The 25754-nt window shown below is 37.7% G+C and overlaps 1 protein-coding gene across 3 annotated transcripts; it reads left to right on the forward strand.

The window, feature by feature from the left end:
* Positions 1-160: 160 nt before the first annotated feature.
* ttc17 (tetratricopeptide repeat domain 17) lies at positions 161-25705 on the forward strand. Of its 3 annotated transcripts, XM_081359829.1 has the most exons (25): positions 161-419; positions 776-865; positions 1001-1170; positions 1291-1402; positions 1497-1628; positions 4633-4742; positions 4890-5037; positions 5243-5382; positions 6608-6768; positions 6999-7111; positions 7399-7545; positions 9885-10000; positions 10272-10422; positions 10584-10655; positions 11804-12028; positions 14333-14519; positions 15188-15316; positions 17351-17613; positions 17699-17849; positions 18338-18458; positions 18562-18721; positions 18836-18919; positions 22071-22190; positions 23846-23989; positions 24097-25705. In XM_081359829.1, exons 1-25 carry the CDS (start codon positions 210-212, stop codon positions 24226-24228), a joined length of 3588 nt encoding a protein of 1195 aa, XP_081215955.1. In that variant the 5' UTR covers positions 161-209; the 3' UTR covers positions 24229-25705. The 3 variants fall into 3 exon arrangements, with proteins under 3 accessions (XP_081215955.1, XP_081215956.1, XP_081215957.1); XM_081359830.1 differs by lacking the exon at positions 776-865 and having other exon boundaries at positions 242-419; XM_081359831.1 differs by lacking the exons at positions 161-419; positions 776-865 and having other exon boundaries at positions 1065-1170; positions 1296-1402.
* Positions 25706-25754: the final 49 nt, after the last annotated feature.

A 25754-nucleotide genomic window follows, 5' to 3' on the forward strand; every position in this document is an offset into this window, starting at 1 on the left:
ACTAAAAAAAAGGAATAAAATATAGAATGCATAGTAGTTTGAAAAAGAGAAGCGTTTTACCTAAATAAAATAACATTTGCCATGTTTATTTGGTTGTTACGATGACATATTTCTTAATAATTGTGAAAAAAAATAAAAGCAGTTTGTCGAATGTTTAGGTCATGCGGAGAGGCGGAGTCACTCTGTAACCCGGAAGCAGATTGAGGTGAATGACGCGAACCTTTAGGGTCGAATGGACAGACGGTAGAAATATGGCGGGTGTCAAGAGCAATAGCTTAGGCAATCATTCCAGTAATAAAATATTCTGGAGCCCGTCCGTCCGAGGACCGGCGTTCATTTTTATCTGTGTACTGTTGGCCAAGCCCGGGCGAGCTACGACGCACTGGGTGGTGACGGAGGACGGCAAAATCCAACAGCAGGTAAGCGACTGTGTCGTGTTTAGTCACTCCATCGCTCTCTAGATCATATTTACAAGACAAGAAAGACGAGAGAGCCTCAAAAATCACTTTCTGGTCTGATTGTTACCCACTAACACTGCTTTATGCAGCTGTCAGGCAGATGCGTGTGTTGACAGCTGTTGTCTGCTGCTTATATCATTATATCACAGCGCTCTCTTGTGCACTGATTCATTAATACTGTTCAAACCATCAGCCTGATTTGGCTTCCTGATGTCATCTAACCTGTGACCTAATATCTATCAGATAGTGACTCTTGCTCTGAAGCATGTGTGTGCATTGATTTTGCCTTTGCCTTTCACGCGCTCTTTCGTTTTCAGGTGGACTCTCCTCTTAACTTGAAACATCCCCACCATTTAGTTCTTTTCATGCAACAAGAGACTCGTGTGAACTACCTCAAGAAGTTAGAGGTGATGTTAAGCCTCACATTCAACATAGCCTAAAAGGATCTTTTATAATGTGCCGTGTCTTGAAGAAGACCGCTCTTAAGTAAACGCGCTTCCCTAAACTATTAACCTGACAGTGAATTATTGTACATTTTGCAGAAGCAACTAGTTGCTCAGAAGATTCATATTGAAGAGAACGAGGACCGGGATACTGGTTTAGAGCAGCGGCATTACAAAGAAGATGCTGACTGTGTCACAGCTAAGGTTCCTCTGGGAGACTTGGATCTCTATGATGGCACTTTTATATCCCTGGAAAGCAAAGACATAAAGTAAGTGTTTGTTCAGGAAATGTGTTTCCTCAGGTTTTTTTTTTTTTTTTTTAATGCAATGAGCATTTCAGTCATTCTTATCACATACGTCATTCCATTTTTATTGTTGTGGTTTTCTAGTCCAGATGATTTTTTGGATCAGATGTCACCTCTACCTACAGACCTGGAAAAACCTGACTGCACAAAAATTCTCGATCTCCCTTACAGCATTCATGCATTTCAGCACCTCAGGGTGAGTGTTTTAAGCAGCATCCTTACACATAACTTTCTCTTATTCTCTCACATGTACCCTCATTGTCTTTGTCGCTCTGGTTTCTCTCTCTAAGGGTGTCCAAGAGAAGGTAAACCTAACATCCCCCTTGCTTTCAAAGGATGACCCAATCTTTGCCTCCCTGCCTCTTAAGATGGGGCAGAGTATGGATGAGGTTGGGCATCAGATACACCAGGCCCTACTAAAAGTAAGTTGATTTGCTTGATTTATATTCTCTTCTGGGTTTCCACAATCATGGAAATCCTTGAAATGTCACAGTTAGGATTTCTAAGCCTGGAAAAGTCTGGAATTTTTGGTCCCGCTTTATATTAGGTGTCTTTAACTACTATGTACTAACATTGAAATTAATCATTTGATACAATTAAATTGTGTTCATACATGTTTTTACATTTAAAAAAAAAACATTTCTGTAAATACATACAGTATATAGCCTAATTACACTGTTGACCTTCCCTTACCATTTAATACACACTTAACCTTACTCGTGTCCCACCTCAATAGCAGCAAAAGTTTTTTTGCAATACAATATGAACACAATAAGTACTTTGTAGGGGTGTGCATCGGCACTGCCCTCACGATTCGATTCGATACGATTCACCTGGTAAGGATTCGATTGAATTCGATTCTACGACGCATTGCGATGCATCAAAATTCTACTGCACACAACAAGACAAATTTTTCATCAGTCATGACGCAATACAAGCAGTCAGATATTGAACAACAGATTTGATTGGCTGCTATGTGTGTATTATCACTCTCCTGTATCTTTGACATAAATGTCATTAAATAAAATGTAATGGTACAGGGTATTGGATATGGCATTTTCAAAACTGAAAACTGAATAAGTAAACATAAATCACTGCTTTCAGTGCTTTGAATGAGAAATGTTTCTCTTCTCTCTGCTTTAGTACCATTTGAAATTAAATAGAGCAATAATAACAGCCAACGTTTTCCAGCAGTGAACATAAGTGTTTTTTTAAACTAACTTAAGTTAGTTGTATTGCCAATGTGCTTGATTTTAGTGTGGCAGGTTTTACACACCGCGTAAGGCCGGCAACACACTGGCTGCGTGGCGTGTCCGTTTTTTTTCGGCTCCCATGTTAACAGGTAGAGCTTGCACACTGCCTGCGTGACACACGCGTCTCGAGCCGCGCGGAAAACACGTGCATGCTAGAAATAGAGCCAACGCCTATTTTTCACGCGACACGCAAGCGTGTTGGAAGCGTTTCCAGGCAAAATAGAACAGGAAAAGATGTTTATATGTCATTTTGACAAGAATACATATTAATAAATGTTATTTTGATGTTTGAAAGTCCCGGAAGTAACTGAAACTTAACAACTTTATTGTCCAACTCAAGGCCAGAAAATAAACAGTGACATAATCGATTATGGCACTTTGCCACATCGATGCTGAATCGTGCATGCCCCGCATTGCGATGCATCGCCGAATCGATTATTGTTGACACCACTAGTACTTTGTACTTATTTTTTGATGTAAGTACATAGTAGTTAAGGACACCTAATATAAGTGTGACCAAATTTTCTATAGTGACTGGAAATCTTTGTTGTTATGTTCTCCTCTAATTTAATATGATTATTCTTCTTAAGATGCAAGCAGCATCAATGTGCGGGAATGAGGGAAGCAGCCTTTGTGACACAAAGCTAATAGTTTCTTTTGGCAGTGGTTCTCGACTGGTTTCGCCATGGGACCCAGATTTTCCCATAGTCATTAAGCTGCGACCTAGATTTTTAGGAATTTAAACCGAGAAAATGTGTTTCTCAAAAATGGTTCACACACTTACCGTCCCACTTTAATTAACATACACATAAATTGTAAGAGTATCACTAACACTGATAAAAAAGAAAAACAGTATAATAAGGTAAGGCTATTAAATAGCAGTCACAAACTAGTTTATGTTGTGTTAGTAAGTATGTAAAGTTACTTAGCCACCACAGTCATTAAAAATATAGAAAATAACAAAAATGTAAAATAAAGTATTTTTGGTTAAGGTTACAGAAAATACAGTTACCATGGTACATACACAACACTAACATGAACTGTTTATGAACCATATGGACACTAATTCTGATGAACAGAATGAACATCACACCTGCATGCAAATCTTTCCCAGCTAACACACAACATACCAGTTATGTAATTTATTGGTACTTTTTGGTAATTTTGTATTTACCACGTTGAACGCTCGTAATTTCATTCGCTCTTTATATATAGTGAAGTGATATACAGCACGCCAGTTGAAGATTGCGCACCGTGAGCAGGACAGGAAAGTTACGAAAGTTACAAAAATAACAGTAGAATAATGACAATGACAGCCTGACAACATCTCATTTGACCTCAGATACTGAATCAGGACAACGTGTTTTTCTCAGGCACACTTTACTTAAACTGCGTCTGACAGAAGAGTCAAGGGCTTTCACGCACGTCTTTTAAAATGAAAGTCTTGCATCAGTGAAAGATTTAGTATTAGGTTTTTGTGGTCTTGCGACCATCTGGTCTTATGGTACACAAAGTGCTTTACTTTGCGCTTCGGTGATTAGAAAGTCGCACTTCCAACCACATAAAATGATTAAATAGCGGTACAATACTTTTTAATGGACAGTATTAAGGTTTTTTGATTATTTATATCGGTTTTGGTTAATATTGGATATTTAATTGTGCATTCTCAATTTCTCCTATCCCTTATTTTTACATTTAACCAACTTAAATTTTCATAAAGTTCATCTTTAATAACACTAATAATTTAATAACATCGTTAAATGTCATTTTTTAGCAGATCTCAAAATGAATACCCATTTTTATACCGTAAATTATAATGATGTGATGCTCTTTTAGTGTTTGAAATGATTCATTTTGTTTTATTTATTTAGACAAAATAATAGATCATTTTAATATCGGCCATTTATTGCTTTATTGAAGACATTAATAAAAAATAATTGTTTTAACTTATTTATTCTTAGGATTGGTACCTGAAATACAAATGTAAATCTAGGAAAATGTACTCATAACTGGAGAAGTTATTGAAATGCATTAGTGGAAACTTCATTTTTCTCTATGGTTTAGTTTTTCCTCTATGATTGCAGTCTTTAAAGTTTCACAGATAACTGCAGAAGTCAGCTGAAATTGTCATCCCTGAAGATTAATGATGACCGTCTTTCTTTTCTTTTTCAAGAATTCCTCTTCATGGGTGCTTTATAACCTGGCCTCTTTCTACTGGCGGATAAAGAATGAACCCAGGCGAACTGTGGACTGTGTGGTCCGTGCCCTCCATTTTTCTCCAAGGTAACTGGAAATGACACATCGCGTGCATAGCATATCAACAGTGAAATTGGTCTCTCGCCACCTGCACAAAGAACTTCACAAGTTGTGTCATCTTGATTTGCATACATTTTCATGTATTTCCACTTTTTTTTTTTTTTTTTTTTGCAGGCAGCACAAAGACGTCGCTCTCGTCAACATGGCGAACGTACTTCACAGAGCACACTTCTCAGCTGACGCAGCCATCCTTGCCCATGCGGCTCTGGATCTCACCACCGATCTGCTAACCAGCCATTACACCTTGGGCAACATTTACGCTGTGAGTGCAGCGTTGTGAAGAAGAGGGATGGCTTCTTGAAAATACATTTTAAAAATGTTTTTGAACTTCCTCATAATCCTCTGTGCTCACACTTTCTGCTGGACAGGAAATGGCAGTTTTGGTTTAGTATCTGATTTCCTTGTTTTGTATCAAATGACACTCAGTTCCTTTTGCATCTCTCTCCTTCCTCCTGTGTCTCTGGTAGATGTTGGGGGAGTATAATCACTCGGTGCTGTGCTATGAGCAGGCCCTGCAGGCTCAGCCAGGCTTTGAACAGGCCCTGAGGAGGAAACATGCCGTCCTGTGTCAGCAGAAGCTGGAGCAGCGGCTTGAGGCTCAACACCGGTAACATTTGTTTTCTCATGGACTGTCACTCTTTTTCTGTGCAGTCTCATTAGTAAAACCTTCAGAGTATGAAGTAGCCTTGTTACTGCTAATGAGTGGCTCCCCATACACTCACTGGACCATTGCAGAGCCGTTCAACAGGGGATCCGTGACCTCTAGGGTTGTACTGCAGGTCTCAAACCACTGATCTACATAAATGACTGGATTGATCATGACGTCATAAAGATTGAATCCACCGTGCTTCTGTATTGGTATTCCACCGTATTCCTTTACGTTCTATTGAATTAAAAAGAAATCATCTGATTTTAATGAGAAAACATTACCTAACGAATCAGCGCTTTTAAATCTTAAGACTCCCTGTACATTCTTACAACGCAAATGTCCTAAACATTTAAATGGTTTAAAAGTGCTGTATGTAACTTTTTTTGCTCTACTAAAGCATAAAATATGTTTGCAGATATTTAGGAAACATGCTGAGTTCACATACTCGTTTCTCTGAAAAACACTTCTACAGCCAGTTATTTTACTTTGAAATGTGCTTTCCGTGTTGGAATGTCTGTTTTTGCTTTGGTCTGTGTGATAGTATAATAGTATTTCGACACCCCGGGATGCCAGTTGGCAGGAAACACAGCGTATTGCAGCCAGCAAACAAACTGGGTCAGAGATTGTCGATTCTACCCAACCTAAAAAGCCTCAGTGTCCATCGAAAAATCTCTATGAACGAGAGCATATTAAAACGCGGATAAATCAACTCATCAACTTACAGTGTGTGTACGTCTCCTCGGCTTTCATTGTCAATTGCGCTTGTTCCATTCGTATTACAAATGTCAAAATGATTCTTCTGAAATCTGAATACAGATTTATGCTTTGTAAGGCTTGTACATACTGCTTTATTCACCATGTGCAGTTATTCACGGTGGTTATGTAGATGTTGTGTTATGTAATATTGTTTTATTTGTACAGTAACTGTAAAAAGATTAGTTTTCAATGACAGCTGACTTTCTGTCAATATTTTGGTAGTTACAACAAATAAACGGACTAAAATGACTAATGTTCTGCATTTCTTACATTCGAATTTCAACATTTGGAGTGATAATAAAGAACTTATAATTGATTTCATGTTGATGACAAGGAAGGGGGCACAAATGAATTTGAGTTTGTGCTAAAAAAAAAAACACTATGCAAGTGTGAAATGAACACACATCTTCTTTCACTGTTTGTGTAGGTCTTTGCAACGCACCCTGAATGAACTGAAGGAGTACCAGAAGCAACACGATCATTACCTGCGGCAGCAGGAGATGCTGGAAAAGCACAAGCTCATTCAGGAGGAGCAAATCCTGAGAAACATCATCCACGAGACCCAGATGGCTAAAGAAGCACAACTCGGTTAGATGGCATGTTTTAAACTGCATATCTTCACCTTTCAGTTCCATTCATACAGTGTCTGTTACATAGACCTACAAACTCAAGGTCCTATATAAGATTGTGCAATATACTGGATAAACAAGTTTCGCAAGCCTGCCAGATCTTGTTGACGCCAGGTTTATTGTCTCTCCTTGTTGCTCACATGAATGTGCATAAGAGGCATGTGATTTTTTTTTTTGTTTTTGTTTCAGGAAATCACCAAATGTGTCATATGGGCCAGCAGAAGTTCACTCTGCACTGCCCTTTTGACTTGCCTGTACGGTATCACCGTGGAGAAGTGTTTGAAAATGTCCACTACATACAGGTGAGACTGAAAACATGTCACAATACTGATGTAATGTTGGTTGCAACTTCCGGTTCACGTGGACTTTAATAGAGACTAAATATTAAGCAGTTTTTTGACTCTTAAACATCACCACTGCACTGCTGTCTATAGCAGTGGTTCTCAACCTTTTTGGTGTCTGATTAGCTGAAACGAACTTGTTTGTAAAACGTTTATAAAATGTTTTATGAAAGCAATATCTTCTGCTTGTGTGATATTGCTTAGGATGTCAGTCATCTCATTCTCTGACATGTTGTGTGTGTTTGTAGTTCGGTGAGGAGGTGTCAATAGCCAACAGTGTTGCACTGGTGTCCGAGTTGAGTGTGAATGAGAGTCACAGTCCTCAAAAGTCCTACACGGTGTCCTTAGGACGGGAACCTGCAGCCCACTGGGACAAGGAGATCACCTCTACGGATGTAAGATCTGATTAAAGTTTGAATGAAAGATGAAAATTCTGTGAAATGGGTTTAAATATGGCCAAGAGCTGATAAGCACTAAGCACTTTTATGGTTAGTTTATTTTATATATGTATATATGTGTGTGTGTGTGTGTATATATATAAAAATGAAATATATATATGAAGAGTTCAGATGCATATATATATATATATATATATATATATACACATATATACATATATATATATATATATATATATATGTATATATGTGTATATATGTGTGTATATATATATATATATGCATCTGAACTCTTCATATATATATATATATATATATATATATATATATACACACACACACACACACACACACACACACACACACACACACACACACACACACACACACACACACACACACACACACACACACACACACACACACACACACACACACACACACACACACACACACACACACATATACATATACACATATATATATATATATATATATATATATATATATATATATATATATGTGTGTGTATATGTGTGTGTATATATAAATAAATAATTAAATAAATAAATATATATATAAAGAGTTCAGATGCAAAAGCCTCTAAGTGCCATCAGAAATTTTCTTCTAGAATTATCATTTTTATCAAGCTTGTATATTTAAGTTCAGTAATTTCACTTAAATGACAACTAATAGGTCATTTTCATTGCCATTTCAGTGAAATTACTGAACTTAAATATACGAACTTGATCAAAATGATCATTCTAGAAGAAAATTTAAGATGGCACTTAGAGGCTTTTGCGTCTGGACTCTTCATATATATATATATATATATATATATATATATATATATATATATATATGTATATTATGTACACACACACACATATATACTGTACATACACAGTATACAGTGAGTATATAGATATATAGATATATACAGTTATACTGTACATACACACACAGTGAGTGTATATATGTCCTGATCAGCCACAACATTAAAACCACTGAGAGATGAATTATCTTGATTATATTGTTACAGTGACATAGGGATGGGATTGATTAAGCAAATTATCGAATTTCATGTATTTGAAGCAGGAAAAATGAACTGAGCGACTTTGACAAGGGCCAAATAGTGATGGTTAGCTAGACGACTGGGTCAGAGCATCTCCAAAACGACATGTCTTGTGGGGTGTTCCCTGTATGCAGTGGTTTGTTCCAACCAAAAGTTGTGCAAGGAAGGACAACCGGTGAACTAGCGTCAAGGCCATGGGCTCATTTATGCACATGGGGAGCGAAGGCTAGCCCGTCTGGTCTGATCACACAGAAGACCTACTATAGCCCAAAAACATAATGTTGCCCATGATAGAAAGATGTGAGAACACACAGTGCATCGCAGTCTGCTGTATATGGATCACCGTAGCCACAGACCAAATTCCCCAGATCCCAATCCAATCGAGCACCTGTGCGATGTGCTGGAGCAACAAATCTGATCAGTAGGAGCCCCATGTCGCTACTTGCCGGACTTAAAGGATCTGCTGCTAATATATTGGTGCCAGATACCACAGGACACATTCAGAGGTCTTGTGGAGTCCATGCCTCAATGAATTAGAGCTGTTTTGGCAGCACGAGGGGGACTTACACAATATTAGGCTGGTGGTTTAATGCTGTGGCTGATCAGTGTATGTTAGAACACAATATAAAGGTGTGTTCACACTATGTTGGAGTTACTGTAATTACATTATTCTCACTTGTAAAAAGTCATATCGTCCTGGAACTCACGATTACAACTTCAGAGAGCTCTGGAGAGATTTCAGAGTGTCACTTGACCATTGTAACGCCATGAGAAGACACTCAAAATTGTGGCAGCTTTAGCAGTAAAATGTAGTTCAGTATTTATCTCTGGATTTTTCTGTTGAACATTTCCAACAATTGGTAATGTCTAAATGATGCAAGCATAATCTGAAAAATAAACATACATAAAATAAAAAATAGGCTACAATATAATTTAATAGCACAATTTAATAGGTGGATAACTAACTAATTTCCTACTAAATATGACATATGAACAATAACATTTTAAGACATTTGCATAACTTTTTTTTTTCTCGTGGTTTTGTATATTGATTACTTAAATTTTGCAAATTAATTTTGTGTTAATACTGTTGCCACAGAAACGTAATATAATTCCAATTCTGAGGAAGTAAAGCTCAGAGTACAAAGTCCAAGTCGTCATGTCATATAGTAATTACTGTAATTGGTGTGAAAGCACCATATGTCTGTACTGTCCAGTATATCTAGAGGTCACATTCTCTCTGGTTGTTGTGTGTGAACAGGAGAGTCAGATGGTGCTGTGGCCCAGGAGGTCTGACTGTGCACAACGATTCCCCACGATTCCTCCTGTGCACCTACTTCCCACCTATTACCTGGTCCCTGAGTCCCGCAACTTTAAGTAAGACAAGTGGAACCGTAACATGCACTCTTATGTTACATTTCATCAGTATAAACCACAAGATCACAGACACAATGTATAGTAGCATAACCTTTCCAGATGTTACATAATTTATTATAATTGATGATTTATTATGATGCTATTTTTTGCTATTTTTTTTAAGCGTTCTGCTTGAGAGTTTTGGCTCGATTTGAAAGCTGGAAACCAGGTCTGGTGTATTTTTATTTCTCTGAATTGTATTAATCAATGAGCTTTTTATCGTTGTTACCAGGGCTCTGAATATCCTCTTGGACAGCAAAAGTCCTCCACCACCAGAAAAGACACCAGACTGTAGCTTTAAAAGTCTTGTCACCGCTAGAGACCCGCTGGACTCTCTGGCCTGGGCATTGGAGAAGGAGCTGCCTGACCCACATGCTGCCGAGGTATGAGCCCGCTGTCAACACTGTCAGTGTAAAAGAAGTTCTGTACCACGCCCTTAGTTTAGCTGAGCTATTTGTGCAGGTAGATGAAGCAGTGGGATATTTGGTATGTAGGAGTGTTGTGTTTTCTTAGGTGAGTCATTCTGCGTGCGTGTTTTGTGCAGGTGCTGCTGAAGCGCAGTGGTGGGAGGAGTTTGGAGCAAACCGGAGCGCTGATTGCTCAGGCTCTGGACAAGGTAAAAGAATCAAGGCTGCATATGGCTCATGTCGAGTGCATTAGCAGTTGCGCAATTTGCTTTGTGTCGATAATTGGAGACCAAATTACTCAAAATGATTTAAAAATTTGATTTAAAAAAGAAAAAAAGTAAAAAAGATTAGACTAATTGTGTAAGGATAGACAGTGTGGAGCTGCACAGACAGAATTGAAGAATCAATCAATTTAAAATGAAAATGTAAAAAGTTATAGTAATATACCCTCATTTCTTTCCACACCCATATACTGGTCATTTTGCTAAGGGTTTTTTTTTTCTATTCAATGAGAGTTCATAGTTACTATCGACTGTTCAGCTCAGAAAAGGACAAAAATAATCACAATAAAAGCACCATAAAATACGACTTGTCACTGTAGTGTAATGTAAATAATATAAAGTGATCTGAAAGCATGCAATAGATTTGAGTGAGGAACAAACCCAACTTATAGCCATTATTCACTGATAATCTCTTTTACAATCTATTTTATAATGTAATTTATTCCTGTGATGCAAAGCTGAATTTTCAGCATAATTTCTCCAGTCTTCAGTGTCGCATGATCTTTCAAAAATCATTCTAATATGCTGATTTGCTGAAAACAGTTCTGCTTCATATTTTTTGTGAAAACCTTGATACTTGTTTTTCAGGATTCTTTAAACAATGGAAAGTTTAAATGAACAGGATTTATTTGAAATAAATTTTGTTACAATGTAAAAGATCACTTTTGATAACTTTAATGTATTTTTGCTGATAAAAGTATTATATTATTTAAAAAAAAAATCTTATTGCCCCAAACTTTTGAATGGTGGTATATATGGTACACACATAGGTAGTGCTGAATTGGCCTTTTAGGAACTGAATGGCACATGGTCACTGTCTTGATAGGGAACATTTCTATGTGAAGAGTCTTTAAAAACATTTGTGTATGTGTGTTCCACTGAATAAATATTGGAACCTAATGCAGGTGAGTAAATAATGACTGACGTTTCATTTTTGATTGGATTCACATCTTAGAAATTGTTAGCTGCTTATAATTGGTTTTGTCTTTCTGCAGCATTTTTAAAATAGAAGTAGAAATGCGACAGTAAAATCAAAAGCATTAAAGAAGATCAAATGGAAAGTCTCTTTTTCTCAGATGAATGGACCGCTGTGGTTGATGCAGAATGAGGCAGGACTTTTCTGGCGTGCCAAAGGAAATGGCTCACAAGCTTTGCTGTGTCTGCGTCAGGCGCTCCATTCTACCCCTCCTCAGCACAGAGACATGCCTCTGGTCAACACTGCCAACCTGCTGCTGCACTACGGCCTGCATGAAGAGGCTCATGATCTGCTGCAACAGGCCCTGCAGATCAACCGCTCTGAGGTACGTACTGACACTGACCTACAATGGAGACCGTTGAACACCACACCTGTTATAGTGCAGACTTTGACTTCAACCACCCACTTTACACTGTAAGTGATTACATAACTAGATTGCAGTGTCGACAGCTTGTTGATTATCTTATTTTGACATGCCACCAAAGACTATAGATATACAAAGACTGTTCACTCATATCACAATGAATGGAGGAAACGGCAACGTGCAATATGGCAGAATACACCGTCCATGATCTCCCATGTTTCCTCTCCATCTCTGTACATTTCTGTTGGTGCCATTGTTTGTGAAAATGTACATAAGTCTATTTACGTCTACTAACTATCATTGCTTGCGTTGATTTACGGTGTCACATGCCTGCACGTTGAGCGTGATTTTTCTCCAATGAGGGGGAGGAGGGGGCTACAGCACTTGTATTATGGCACTGATATTGTCTATTAGCTTTGAGCAGACAGTGTTGAGCAATGTATTGGTGGAAACAGCGACCATAAATGTAAAAGAGAAAAAGTTGCTTGTCAGATTTTCCTAACAAGCAACCATAATTTTTAAAATAGGCCCAAAAAACCGAGACCTGTGCATTTTTTTTTCTTTTATATATAAACGACTTGCCAATAAAAGAATCCCACAGTTGCCTATTACAAGCATAGATATCATATAAAGGCTAGATGTCTTGTCCGCGCTGCTGGCCAATGGAGGTCGACGTCCGCACACGGCGGCCATCTTACGACAGGGTGCTCGCTCACTCGTAACATGGTGCATGTACTTTTAAATAACCATAACTTGCTCAATTTTCTACTGATTTTCAAACGGTTTGGTTTGTTATAAACGTCAGAGATGTAGCTATGAAACTGCATACATATGAAAAATTATACAAATGGACTTCCATATGAAAGAATTATAGCCACGGTAATGACGTTTGTAAGAAACCAAACCGTTTGTAAATCCGTCAAGATTTCACCGAGATAAGAGGATTTGTGTGCATGCTGATCACTCACCTTAATTCACAGAGCCCTGTGGTAAGATGGCCGCCGGTGATGCCGGAAGTGACTCCGCCTTAAGACATCTAGCCTTTATATCAGGGATAGACAACTCCGGTCCTGGAGGGCCACTGTCCTGCAGAGTTTAGCTTCAACCCTGATAAAAACTCACCTGCCTGTATCTATTTAGTAATCCTGAAAACACTGATTGCCTTGTTCAGGTGTGTTTAATTAGGATTGGAGCTAAACTCTGCAGGACAGTGGCCCTCCAGGACCGGAGTTGTCTATCCCTGCTTTATATGATATCTATGATTACAAGCGGACTTGGCATCTCTCCATCTCTGGTCTCCTTCATTTCTTGTTTGATTAGTGTTGCCACCTTGTGGCCAAACTAATCACTGCAAAAAAGTTGTGAAAAGAAGTGCATGTGTTAGGTGACCACATAGTCTGCATAGTTGAAAAAAATGAGTAGGGTATTCCTGCAATTCTGGAGGCTGCAGTTTCGGGACTGCAGTCCTAGGACAGCATTTCTCTAGGAATCTAATTTTAATCATTTATTTTTATGTACATTCAAATTTAGAATAGCTGCTCCCGCTGGCTCTTATGTTCGTGACTGTGCTTAGCTGCTTTTAGTAAGTGTGGCTAGTTGATTGTTTGCTTACCTGCGGACATGCAGGTGTCACTTCATACTTGAATTAAAATTTTAGTATTTTGATACAAGTCAGAGGGCATTCATTTTTTTCATCATTTTCTTTCGAATCATTCGTTCTAACATGTTTAGTTGACAGCCCTGACATAAATGTATGGTCCCACTTTATATTAAGTGGCTTTAAGTACTATGTACTTACATTGGAATTAATAATTTGATACAATGGACTTATTGTGTACATGCATGTTTTTACATTGTACTTATATTTTGAAAATACCTGCATGTAATTACAGCTGTAATTAATTCATGTAATTACATTTGTAATTACACTGTTGACCCTTCCCTGACACCTTAACCCACCCTTAAACCCACCCAATCCACCACACCTGTCCTAACCTTACCCGTATCACACCTCAACAGCAGCACAAGTGTTTTACAATACAACCTGAACACAAATAAGTACATTGTACTTATTTTTCAATGTAAGTACATAATACTTAAAGCCACTTAATATAGAATGGGACCAAATGTATTTTTATAAATGACACATTTTTAATGAAAGAAATTTGGATGTATGCTTTCTTTTCTTACTTGTGACTCTTTCAGTAGATGCCCCAACAAAAGCTTTTTAAAAGGTTTATGTATCTCTCTCTCTCTCTACACCAGCCTCACACCCTGTTAAGTCTGGTCAACGTTCACCTCTGTCAGGGTAACCTGTCTGGCGCTCTGGCAGTGTTTCGTCGGGCCCTGACTCTCATGGTTCACTGTCCCCAGTGTCGTGCCAGCCTGCCTCTAATGCGCTGTCTCCAGTTTTACCCCTTTCTTTACAATCTCCAGCACCAGGCCTGTCCATGTAAGTATCCTCCTATGTAAACCCATATGACCCTCCCATCACTGATCCAAGAGTTTTCCCCCTGGACAGCTACCCCCATTCACCTCCCTCCATCCCTCTCCCTGATGTTGCAACCTCAGCGGCAGAGCGCTCAACACTCTTTTTATAGCCCAGGCACTGTAATCTTTGAGCCAATTTTAGACTCTTTACCGTTGCATCTTCTATTCTGGGTTTGCTCCATTCCCTCTCCTGCTCCCCTTTTCTCTTCTCCTCAGCATCTTGTGCTGCTCCCCTTCTCTAGCTCAGCTCTCTCTCCCCTGGCACTCATCTGAGTGAGACACTTTGAAATAGCGAAATCGTGTCCTCAATAATTCAGGGCACTGAAAATAGCACAGGCTTTATTTAGATGCCGCTGCGCTCTGCAGACAAAAATGAACTCATTGTCCTCGTCTCATTTGGGGGAACTCTGAGCTATTGATTTAGGGATTAATTTGGCAACCCCCCTTCTGAACTAACACACTCGTTTATTCAACAGTCCAAATGATAAAAATGTGTCCAAGTGTCCTGTTTTTCTACCTTTTGTTAATTTTTTATATAAATAATGCAGTTATTTTGAATTGAATGCAAGTTAAGCAACATGTGAGCTGAAGTGTGTGTGTGTGTGTGCGTGTGTGCGCGTGTGTGTATAGCTGGCTCTGGCTGTGAGGCAGAGGAAGACTCTGAGCTGGAGGACTGGGACTCGGGCAGCAGCGGCAGGCAGGAGGCCTGGGACACTGATATGCCTGTGTCTGCTTTAGAAGACTCTCTTCTCTTTGAGAGTAAGATTAATAATGGAGCTTATGTGGCTTCTTTCTTTATGTTTGATGTTCACATAAGATGCAGCGGACTCCATCCAACTGTCTGAGACCAGTAACAAATTTTTTTTTATTTTGCATTTTTGTAATTTAGTAAAAAAAAAAAAAAAAAAAAAAAATATATATATATATACTCACCTAAAGGATTATTAGGAGCACCTGTTCAATTTCTCATTAATGCAATTATCTAATCAACCAATCACATGGCAGTTGCTTCAATGCATTTAGGGGTGTGGTCCTGGTCAAGACAATCTCCTGAACTCCAAGCTGAATGTCAGAATGGGAAAGAAAGGTGATTTAAGCAATTTTAAGCCACTCATCTCCACTACAAATAGGAAAAAGAGGCTACAATTTGCACGAGCTCACCAAAACTGGACAGTTGAAGACTGGAAAAATGTTGCCTGGTCTGATGAGTCTCGCTTTCTGTTGAGACATTCAGATGGTAGAGTCAGAATTTGGCGTAAACAGAATGAGAACATGGATCCATCATGCCTTGTTACCACTGTGCAGGCTGGTGGTGGTGGTGTAATGGTGTGGGGGATGTTTTCTTGGCACACTTTAGGCCCCTTTAGGCCCCAATTGGACATCGTTTAAATGCCACGGCCTACCTGAGCATTGTTTCTGACCATGTCCGTCCCTTTATGACCACCATGTACCCATCCTCTGATGGCTACTTCCAGCAGGATAATGCACCATGTCACAAAGCTCGAATCATTTCAAATTGGTTTCTTGAACATGACAATGAGTTCACTGTACTAAAATGGCCCCCACAGTCACCAGATCTCAACCCAATAGAGCATCTTTGGGATGTGGTGGAATGGGAGCTTCGTGCCCTGGATATGCATCCCACAAATCTCCATCAACTGCAAGATGCTATCCTATCAATATGGGCCAACATTTCTAAAGAATGCTTTCAGCACCTTGTTGAATCAATGCCACGTAGAATTAAGGCAGTTCTGAAGGCGAAAGTGGGTCAAACACAGTATTAGTATGGTGTTCCTAATAATCCTTTAGGTGAGTGTGTGTGTATATATATATATATATATATATATATATATAAAATCCTGAATCTCTCTTTCAAGGTTTAAATTTATTGTGTAAATTATTGAGGTTAAATAGGCCCATTTTCTATTGTCAGTAGTTTAGCAATGTAAGAGGCACAACACACACGAAAGTCGTTTTCAAACCAAGCAGCTTTTTGTTCAAATTTGCTCAACCAACTTGAACACGTTGGATTAACTATGTGGGGAAATATTTTGCTCTCACATGAAATTCCTGGTCTTGTGGATTCCTGTTAAAATGCCTGGATTTCATCCACTAAACTTCATTACAAAATAATTGTGACTGCATCTTTAGGGTCTTAAATTGGCTCTGTGCAGGAAAGGATAGTACTGTGATTTTTATGTCTTTCTCGACACATTTTGATTATTTTATCAAAAATCAAGAGACTGCCTCAAGAGACTGCATTGAAATATTTAAAAGTGATTTTCAAACAAAAAAACAACAGATTCTATATTTCATAAACTGCATTAAAACGCATAGAAAATACAAACATGGAACTCAGTGTAATAATTTTGTAATACAACAACTTTCTCCATGCTTTATGGACATTTTACTCAAGATGAAATTTAAAAGTGTGATGATGGTAACTGTCCTGTCCTTGATAAATTAAACATGCACTGTTGTGAGGTCATGTGATATAGCAGTATAGCACACTACTATTTAAAAAATGTATGGTTGCATAATTTATACTGTTTCATATTTCATGCTGTTTCTCTTACTATTTTTAAACAATAGCTGGCAGGACATCCTTTTTGAAATAAAATACTATTGTACGCCCTACAATAGTATTTTATTTCAAATAGCCATTATCACATTGCTGATGTCAATCCACATGGAAATAAATGAATAAGGATTTCTGCATAACTCTTGATTCTAATACAGTGTGCTTCTTAACAACAGCTTTCCTCTTTACTTTTATTCTCTTGTCTCGTGTAGAGGTGGTGGTGGACAGTAACGGCTCAGGGGAGGCGAGTGGGCAGGAGAGGGGCCTAGAGCAAAAGGCCGAGGGGGTGGAGGAAGAGGAACAGGACTGGCGTCTGAGAGAAGAGCTGATAGGAGCGTTTGAGGGGGCTCTGGACATGAACGGGAAGACAGGGGACCTACGGGGCATCCGCGTGCTGAAAAACGACAGGGTCATGGGGGCGAGAGGGGGAGGACCCTGCTTCGGCAACTGTGAGGATGATGAGGGAGCTGAATGGGTACGTCTTTCTGTTGAAAAGTTCAGGAACGTTTTGCATTCGAAATCGAAGTGAATTTGACTCCTGGTCTTTTCTGTCTCTTCAGATAACATTCCAGGTGAAACGCGTGAAAAAGCCCAAAACTGATACCTCAGAGGGTTGGGTGGGAGATGGAGATGTGCGTCAGAGTGAACCAACATCAAGCAACTCCATCCTTGAGATCAGCGGGCCCACAATCCCCTCACCTGGACCCTCAGGTGCTGAGAATGAACTGAGAATGCTTTGACTATCAACGCAGAGCAGTGCTATTTTAGTATTATTTAGATTCAATTATAGTGTTTATTCATATTTTGAATATTCTTACTCCATATTTTACATAATTATCAGTTTTATATTAATATTTTCTTTTTAATTTGAGTAATTTTGTTATTTTGTTTTATTTGTTTTGTTTTTAATATTTCTGTTTAGCTTTATTTTTATTTTTAGTACTTCCAATTCAGCTTAAATTTCAGTTAGTTGTTTTAAAATCATTTTTGTTAACAAAAAATCATTTTTTTCTTGATAAGAAAAAAAAATCTTAAACTTAAAACGTAAAGATTAAAAGTGTTGCCTTGGAAACTCGGAAAAGTTGGTTTCCAAGGCAACACTTTTAATCTTCATGTTTTAAGTTTAAGATTTTCATCTAATATTTATATTTTTTGTTGCAAAAGGAATTGAGACAACATTTAATGTGTTGTGTTTATAGAGCGATGGAAGGACTACAGCAGCCTGGGTTGGCCCGGTCCTGAGGAATGTCAGCGCACACGTCGTGTGGACCTCACAACTGTGGCTAGTACCTGGTTGGCTGTGTCTGCCAAGAACATAGAGTAGGATATCATTCCTAGGGTCATTCTGTACCCTTAAAACACAATTGGGATGCTTTCACAGTTGGCTCTTTTCCACTAACACATGATTCTGAACTCCTCACAGTATCACAGAGCATATAGATTTTGCCACTCCACTTCAGGAACCTGCGGTGGAGCCGGTGTGCAACGCCAACCTCCCTGCCAGTATGCACACACTCGACCATCTGAGCGGCGTGGCCAACCGCGGAGGCATTCACTACACTGGAGAGAGTCAGCTCAGAGAGGTGCTTTTTTCCTCCTGTTTACATCCGTGACTGATTCTGCTGATCTGAAAGCTTCTGATGTTTGTGGATGGCTGTCTTGTCTCGTCTTGTCTCACTCTTGTTCTTCTGTCACAGGTGTTGCAGAATCTGGGAAAAGATAAATTTCCCTCACTGTCTTTTGAACAAGTGGGAACACGTATTGCTAAGGTGTTGGAAAAGGTATGACACAGAGTGTATGTATGTAACCAAGTGCGGTCACATGCACTTTAAAAGTTGCCTTCAGTTAGATTAAAACTATTTGTTTTTTTATAATGTCATTTCTGAATGATGTCTGAAATGATTTATACCAGTCTGGTTTTTGCAAAGTATCAGACCTACGTTGCCATTCAAAAGTTTGAGTTTGGTAAGATTTTGTAATATTTTGGTTACCAAGGCTGCATTTATTTAAAATCATGAAATATAATTACAATTTAAAACCATTAAAATACATTTATATTATAAAACAATCTATTTAAACATTTAATTTATCCATGTGATGCAAAGCTGAATTTTAGCATCATTAGTCCAGTGTTCAGTGTCACATGATCCTTCAGAAATCATTCTGTTATGATGATTTGGTGCCTAAGAAACACATTATTATTATTATTATAATTATTATTATTATTATTATTATTAATGTCGAAAACAGTGTTGTGCCGCTTCTTTTTTTTTTTTTTTTTTTGTGGAAATAGTGGTAGATTTTTTGTTTTCAGGACTCTTTTATGTATAGAAAGTTCAAAAGAACAGGATTTATTCTAAATGTAAATCTTTGTAATATTATAAATATCTTTGCTTTTTTAAAATTCAATTCTTTCAAAAAAAAAAAGAAAATCTTACTGACCCCAAACTTTTGAACAGTAGTATAGATAACGTGATAGTGCGGCTTGGTTTTTATCCATCATTTATACATCATAAACAAAAATTGTCCTTACAAACAGACAGGACAGTAGCTCAACTGTGCAAAAAACACTGTTGCTCAATTATAACTCAGGGATGGGATTTTTCCGGATTAATCCGGAATTCCGGATTTTCCGACCTGAAAATGTGACCTACGTAAATCATGCAGATCTGTAAAAAAAAAAAAAGGAGGGGGGGAGGGGGGGGCATCTCACAGCCGTCACTATGGTAACCCGGGACGGAACCACAATCGCCGCGAATCGCCGTCCCCGCCCGCGCAACAGGGCCACACCGGGCGGCACGTCAACATGGTTACAGATGGCAAAGAGATGCAATTTTCCCCCGCCCAGCGAGTGCTTGAAGTGCGTCAGAAAGAGAGCGCGCGCGCGATCAGTTGTTGGTAATTTGTTGTGTAGCGTGCGCGACGCCGCATCCAATGTAGACAGCATTGCTTTTTTTGAGGGCGCTTAACACACAGGCTCGTAGAAACGGGCCTCGCGCCAGTTCGAGACACGGTGAAAGTTTCCTGATTGTGACGGATGGCCGAATTTACATGACACATTATAAATGAGCATTATAGTCTGCGATAGATACAGTGCCAAAAAGAAGAGAAGAGGATAAAAGGGGATAAAGACAGAGGTAAAGTGATGTAGTGAATGAACAGTTTATCTAATTGCATAGGAGTAAGATACTATAATTTCATGGCAGTTATTTTTACCTTAAACTTAATGTTAGCAGTTGTTCTGAGTTATCCAGAGTCTCCAGACTGTGTGATTTTGTAACAATCATGTCAGTTTTAAGACTTGATTTATTATCACTTTTTTATTAATGTTTTACTCTACAGTTGTGCAGTTTTGGGGGGAATACAGTGCAGGCCAAAAGTTTGGACACATTACTATTTTTAATGTTTTTGAAAGAAGTTTCTTCTGCTCATCAAGCCTGCATTTATTTGACCAAAAATACAGAAACATTTTTTATATTGTGATATATTATTACAATTTAAAATAATTGGTTTTCAATTTATTATACTTTAAATTATCATTTATTTCTGTGATGAAAAGCTGAATTTTCAGGATCATTACTCCAGTCTTCAGTGTCACATGTGACATCCAGTCAATCACATGATCCTTTAGAAATCATTCTAATGTTCTGATTTATTAGTGTTGGAAACAGTTCTGCTGCCTAATATATTTGATGAATAAAAGGTTTAAAAGAACTGCATTTATTCAAAATTAAAAATATATATTTTCTTATTCTTTCTTATATCTATATCTTATTTAATATCAATTTTTCACAATACTAACAATATTTCAAAAAAAGAAAGAAAAAAATTACTGACCCCAAATAACTGACCAGTAGTGTATATTGTTGTTACAAAAGATTTCTATTTTTAAAACATTTTCTTCTTTTTTTTTTTTCTTTTTTAATTTTAAATTTTTTACTTTTTATTCATCAAAGTATCCTAAAAGTATCACAGGTTATTAAAAAATATTAAGCAGCAGAACTGTTTCTAACTTTGATAATGAATCATCATATTAGAATGATTTCTAAAGGACTGGAGTAATGATCCTGAAAATTCATCTTGCATCACAGAAAAAAAAAATGATAATTTAAAGTATAGGCTAATAAATGGAAAACCAATTATTTTAAATTGTAATAATATATCACAATATTGCATTTTTTTTGTTATGTGTCATACTCATGACATAAGTTGGATGTTGCACATTAAGCAGTTTAAGTTTGGTTTAAAAATGTTTTAAAAATATATACTTTATTTTTTAAATTCAAATAAGTTGTTGTCGTGTCATAAAAAGTTGGATGTTGCACATTTAGCAGTATAGGTTTGGTAAAAAGATATTATGTTTTAAAATTCAAAAAAGTTATTGTCATTGTTGTTATAATTATTATTACTACTATTATTATACTATACTATTACTATAGTATAGTAATTACTATTACTATATTACTATTCTATTATTATAGAATGGTGTTGATGGCGCAGTGGATTAGACACTTGGCTTTGATTTCCACTGCGACACATCCACCAAATAAGTTGTCATTTGTCATACTGTACAAAAAAAGTTGCATGTTGCACAACTAGCTGTAAAATAAATTAAAATGTATTTTTTGTTCAAATAAGTTGTTATGGGTCCTGCTTTACTATCCATATAGATCCGCCACCAGTTTGATTGGCGGCGGGGGGTCGGGGTCGCGCGGGGGGCTGGGTGGTGGGGGGGGGGGGGTGTCGTCTCAGTATATTTTCCTGCTTTTTTGTCCTTAGCCAATCACATGCCTGATAACTGTGCGTGTAAATACTGTATATTTCATGACTGTTTGTATTTCTAGCTGAGAGCAACTGTTGGAAAGTTTATCAGTGAAAAAGAGTGATAGAATTTGTTATATTTCGTGATCTGGTTGTTTGTATATCCATTAGAATCAGACGTCCTGGGTTCTGTCCAGCATGGCAGCATTGTACTGGAGGGTGAAAGGTCAGGGAAAGAGAGCCATCGACTGCCTCCGCCAAGCTCTCAACTACGCTCCTCACCAAATGAAGGTTCTGCTCGTACACTTTTACTATTAAGGCCCCGACATACTTCAGGCAAAATCGAAGAACGAACTGGTGTGTCTCATTCCGAACAATATCAGGCCAAACCGAAGTGCATTTGGTGTTCGTTTCAGGATGTAACCAAGAAAAACTAAATGTATTAAGGTTTGCATGCCGTGTGCTGTGGGCGAAAGAGCATGGGAGTGCATTTATATATAGGCTAATAACATATATTGACAAAACAGTTTTTGCGCATGTGCCCCCAATCACATGCTCTTTCAGACACAATACACCAGACGGCACTCAAACCTTAACTATGAGTGTGATAAGATTTTTATCTTTTAAAATTAAAAAGAGAGAACTTTTTACAATGCAAATTTATGCAGGGAAAGCTGCACTGCAACAAATTCTACCGAATAGGTAAAATATTTGGCAGACACAGCCACTTCTCGTGTTTGCTGGATAACAGGTGAGCCAGGGGATAGCACAAAATTAGACATAAAGATCTAAAATTACTACGCAATTTAATATAAAATTGCAATATAAACATTTTATACTATTTACTATGTGTATTTAAATGTTTAAAACATTGTATGATATTATACATGAATGAGTGCAAAGCATCTCTCTAAATCAAATGCTGCGTCCCAATTCGCATACTATCCATCCTAAATAGTATTTGAAATTAGAATTATGCATTAGACGAGGATTCGATGAGAACTACAAACACGAATAAAATGTGTTCAGTAGAACTACAAACATGGCGGGTGTGCGAGTCCGACGGTTAAGAAGAGAGGTTTAGATAAAGGTGTCTGAGTGATTAATAATCAGTATCTAACCTGACGAAAAGATATTTATTCAGTGTTATCCACATTATATTTCATCTGCAACAGCATTGTGAACTTTTGTAAAGATACGTTTGGTCATTAACTTTTAAATGCTTCATTATGCAATATTCTCTGCATGAAAGACCCTTGACTGGCAGGGTTCAGTCTTAAAATGTAACCGTACTAGTCAGGTCGGGTCAAACGATCTTGGCTACAGGCCGTGTTCGGGCTTCAGTTTAAAGCCTGCGCAGACCTCTACTCTGTGGCTCCACCTTCTTTGAAGTGGAAACATTCCGGTTCATATATTCTGTTGATCTGTGCAGTTTGTTGAGGTCAGATGTCCACGGGTAAAAACATGAACATACTGTAGAGTTGCTTTATAGTAGGAATTGAAGTCGTAATTCTAATTGAAAGAGACCCTTGCACTTTTTTCATGTTTAATATTGTAAAGTTGCTTGATTTGATTGTATGAAGTGTTATATAAATAAATTTGACGTGACCTGGCGAGGGCTGAATTACGGAGCTTGTACAAATATATCTACATCGCTGTGATCAGATGCTTTCTAAACTGCTGTTTTCTTGCCGCTGTCATTTTGTTGTGCGTTTATTTTGTTATTGAGAGGAAAGCGCTCAGCACATATTCATCTAAATGCAGTGTGGGCAGCGTTGGGATGTTCGCTAACAGTATATCGCTGCAAAGGTATTTCAAAATTCTTTTTACACTGAAGTGAAGAACAAAAAAAGAACTTCGCCGCGAGTATATCGGGGCCTTTGCAGTCTCAGAAAGTTCTTCTCCTTTGGTTGGCTTGACATAAATATTTATTCCTGTTCTGTTAGGATGTGCCTCTCATCAGCCTTGCCAACATCTTCCAAAATGCGAGGCTATGGGAGGACGCCCTGACTGTGGCGCGCATGGCAGTGGAAATTGCTCCTCACTTTGTTGTTAATCATTTTACTCTGGCAAACGTCTATATAGCTATGGTCAGTGATTTATTTTTTTATTTTTTTTGAGACCTACTATTATGAAGTATTTTATTGATGTTAAATGATGACTGTTTCTAATAAATACTTAAATGATATCTTCATAGGAGGAGTTTGAGAAGGCCATGCATTGGTATGAGTCAACTCTAAAACTCCAGCCAGAATTTGGGCCAGCCAAAGACCGTCTTCGTACCATCCAGTGCTACCTCCTCTCCAAGAGGGACCGGCGAGCTCCCTGAGAACACACACACACACACACACACACACACACACACACACACATAACTTGAACATGCTCCTTAATCTTAGCTATCAGTAAGGAACAGAGTGTTTGTCAATTTGTTGTCTTAATTTCATACATATAAACCATACCATTACTGTCTATAAGGTTGGCTTTCAATTGAGCAATGAAAACGGTTTAATTTTTTCCAGATATTTAAGACAATTTTATGATGTTTTATGGCTTAAGGGTTGTTTGATTATTATTATTTTTTTAGTGAAACATCCTGATATTTCTAAAAAGGGATATTTTTTTCTGGGGTTGAGATTCAGCGTGCCTGACATTGAATGTGCCGGACTGTATGTTTGAATGCTAATGTGTTTTTTCCAATAACACAAATAATACAATGAATCTTTTAGTCCCACCATATCCATATGTCCCTCTCTCAGCAATAGCTGCTAGGTGTATAAAGGGTGTCTTAAAATGTTTTTTTTTTTTTTTTCAGAATACAGATTGTTAAAAGAAACACTATAACACTTTCTTTTACACATCCACACATCCATTTAGTTATTGCTAATGTTAACAGTTCAGACCGTTACATCTTGCTGTTATTTAGGCTTGTATGCTCCTTGTATCTGCCATCAAAGCAGGCTGAAGCATCTTGTACGTCCTCCTCTTAGCTAAAAATATCCACTACTGCAAACATGTGGAGAGGAGAGTTCCCCCTGATCATCTACTGCACTGCTTTCAAACTACTGTTATAGCTGACATGGGAACAATCTTTAACGTTCAGGCTGAAGACAGAGCCACTGGCAATATTTAAACTAAGCAAAAGATCAATAACAGTGTGGTTTGTGTTTTTAACAGCATATTTATTGCCATTTTTTGAAAGGGACCTTCAATAAGGAGATTTTGCTATAATACATTTCCAATCACTTTACTTTCACAGCTGAGCTGTTGACTCTTAAGTTTTGAACTGTATTGTTCTATGTATAATACTTGGAAAGTCAAGATAAAAATTTGTTTGTTGTCCATAGTCTATGTGAAAGCATACAAGTTAATCAAAAATTAAATTGGAAATGGACATGAGGTTTTTAAAGACATGTTTATGATTGTTTTCTGATTAATGACCTAAATTAAAACTTGAATCACACATTCAGTATTGTTAAGCAAAAAAGAGAATATCATACATGCTAGTGTGTCTCTTGTAAAGCGTTTACCCCCAACAACCTTGTGAATGGGTCACATTATAAAATGTTCCACCAAATCAACCCCCCTTGAAAAATTCTAGGTTTAAATTAATAAAAAGTGGTAGTTATGATATGTTATAAATATGTTTTGACTTTTTAATATGATTGCAGGCTCATTTTAACATTGGCTGCAGAGGTCGAAGCTGTACGTTTATGCTATCCCGAGTTTGACCACAAGGTGGCTGTGAAGCCTCATGACATTCACTATATAAAAACATGCCATGATAATAAACATACTGAACATACAACCTCTACTACAAGGTGTATTATTAACAATTTTAAAAAAGATAATCTT

Source organism: Scardinius erythrophthalmus (genome assembly GCF_964197995.2).
Source record: "Scardinius erythrophthalmus genome assembly, chromosome: 2".
NCBI classification, from domain to species: Eukaryota; Metazoa; Chordata; class Actinopteri; order Cypriniformes; family Leuciscidae; genus Scardinius; species Scardinius erythrophthalmus.

What these genes read in the sequence shown, in the direction of transcription:
- ttc17 (XM_081359829.1), top strand. Translation starts at nt 210, where the DNA reads ATGACGCGAACCTTTAGGGTCGAATGGACAGACGGTAGAAATATGGCG. An exon ending in ATGCATTTCAGCACCTCAGG is followed by an intron (nt 1,403 to 1,496) that starts GTGAGTGTTTTA and finishes TCTCTCTCTAAG; the next exon opens with GGTGTCCAAGAGAAGGTAAA. An exon ending in CCCCTCACCTGGACCCTCAG is followed by an intron (nt 17,850 to 18,337) that starts GTGCTGAGAATG and finishes TTGTGTTTATAG; the next exon opens with AGCGATGGAAGGACTACAGC.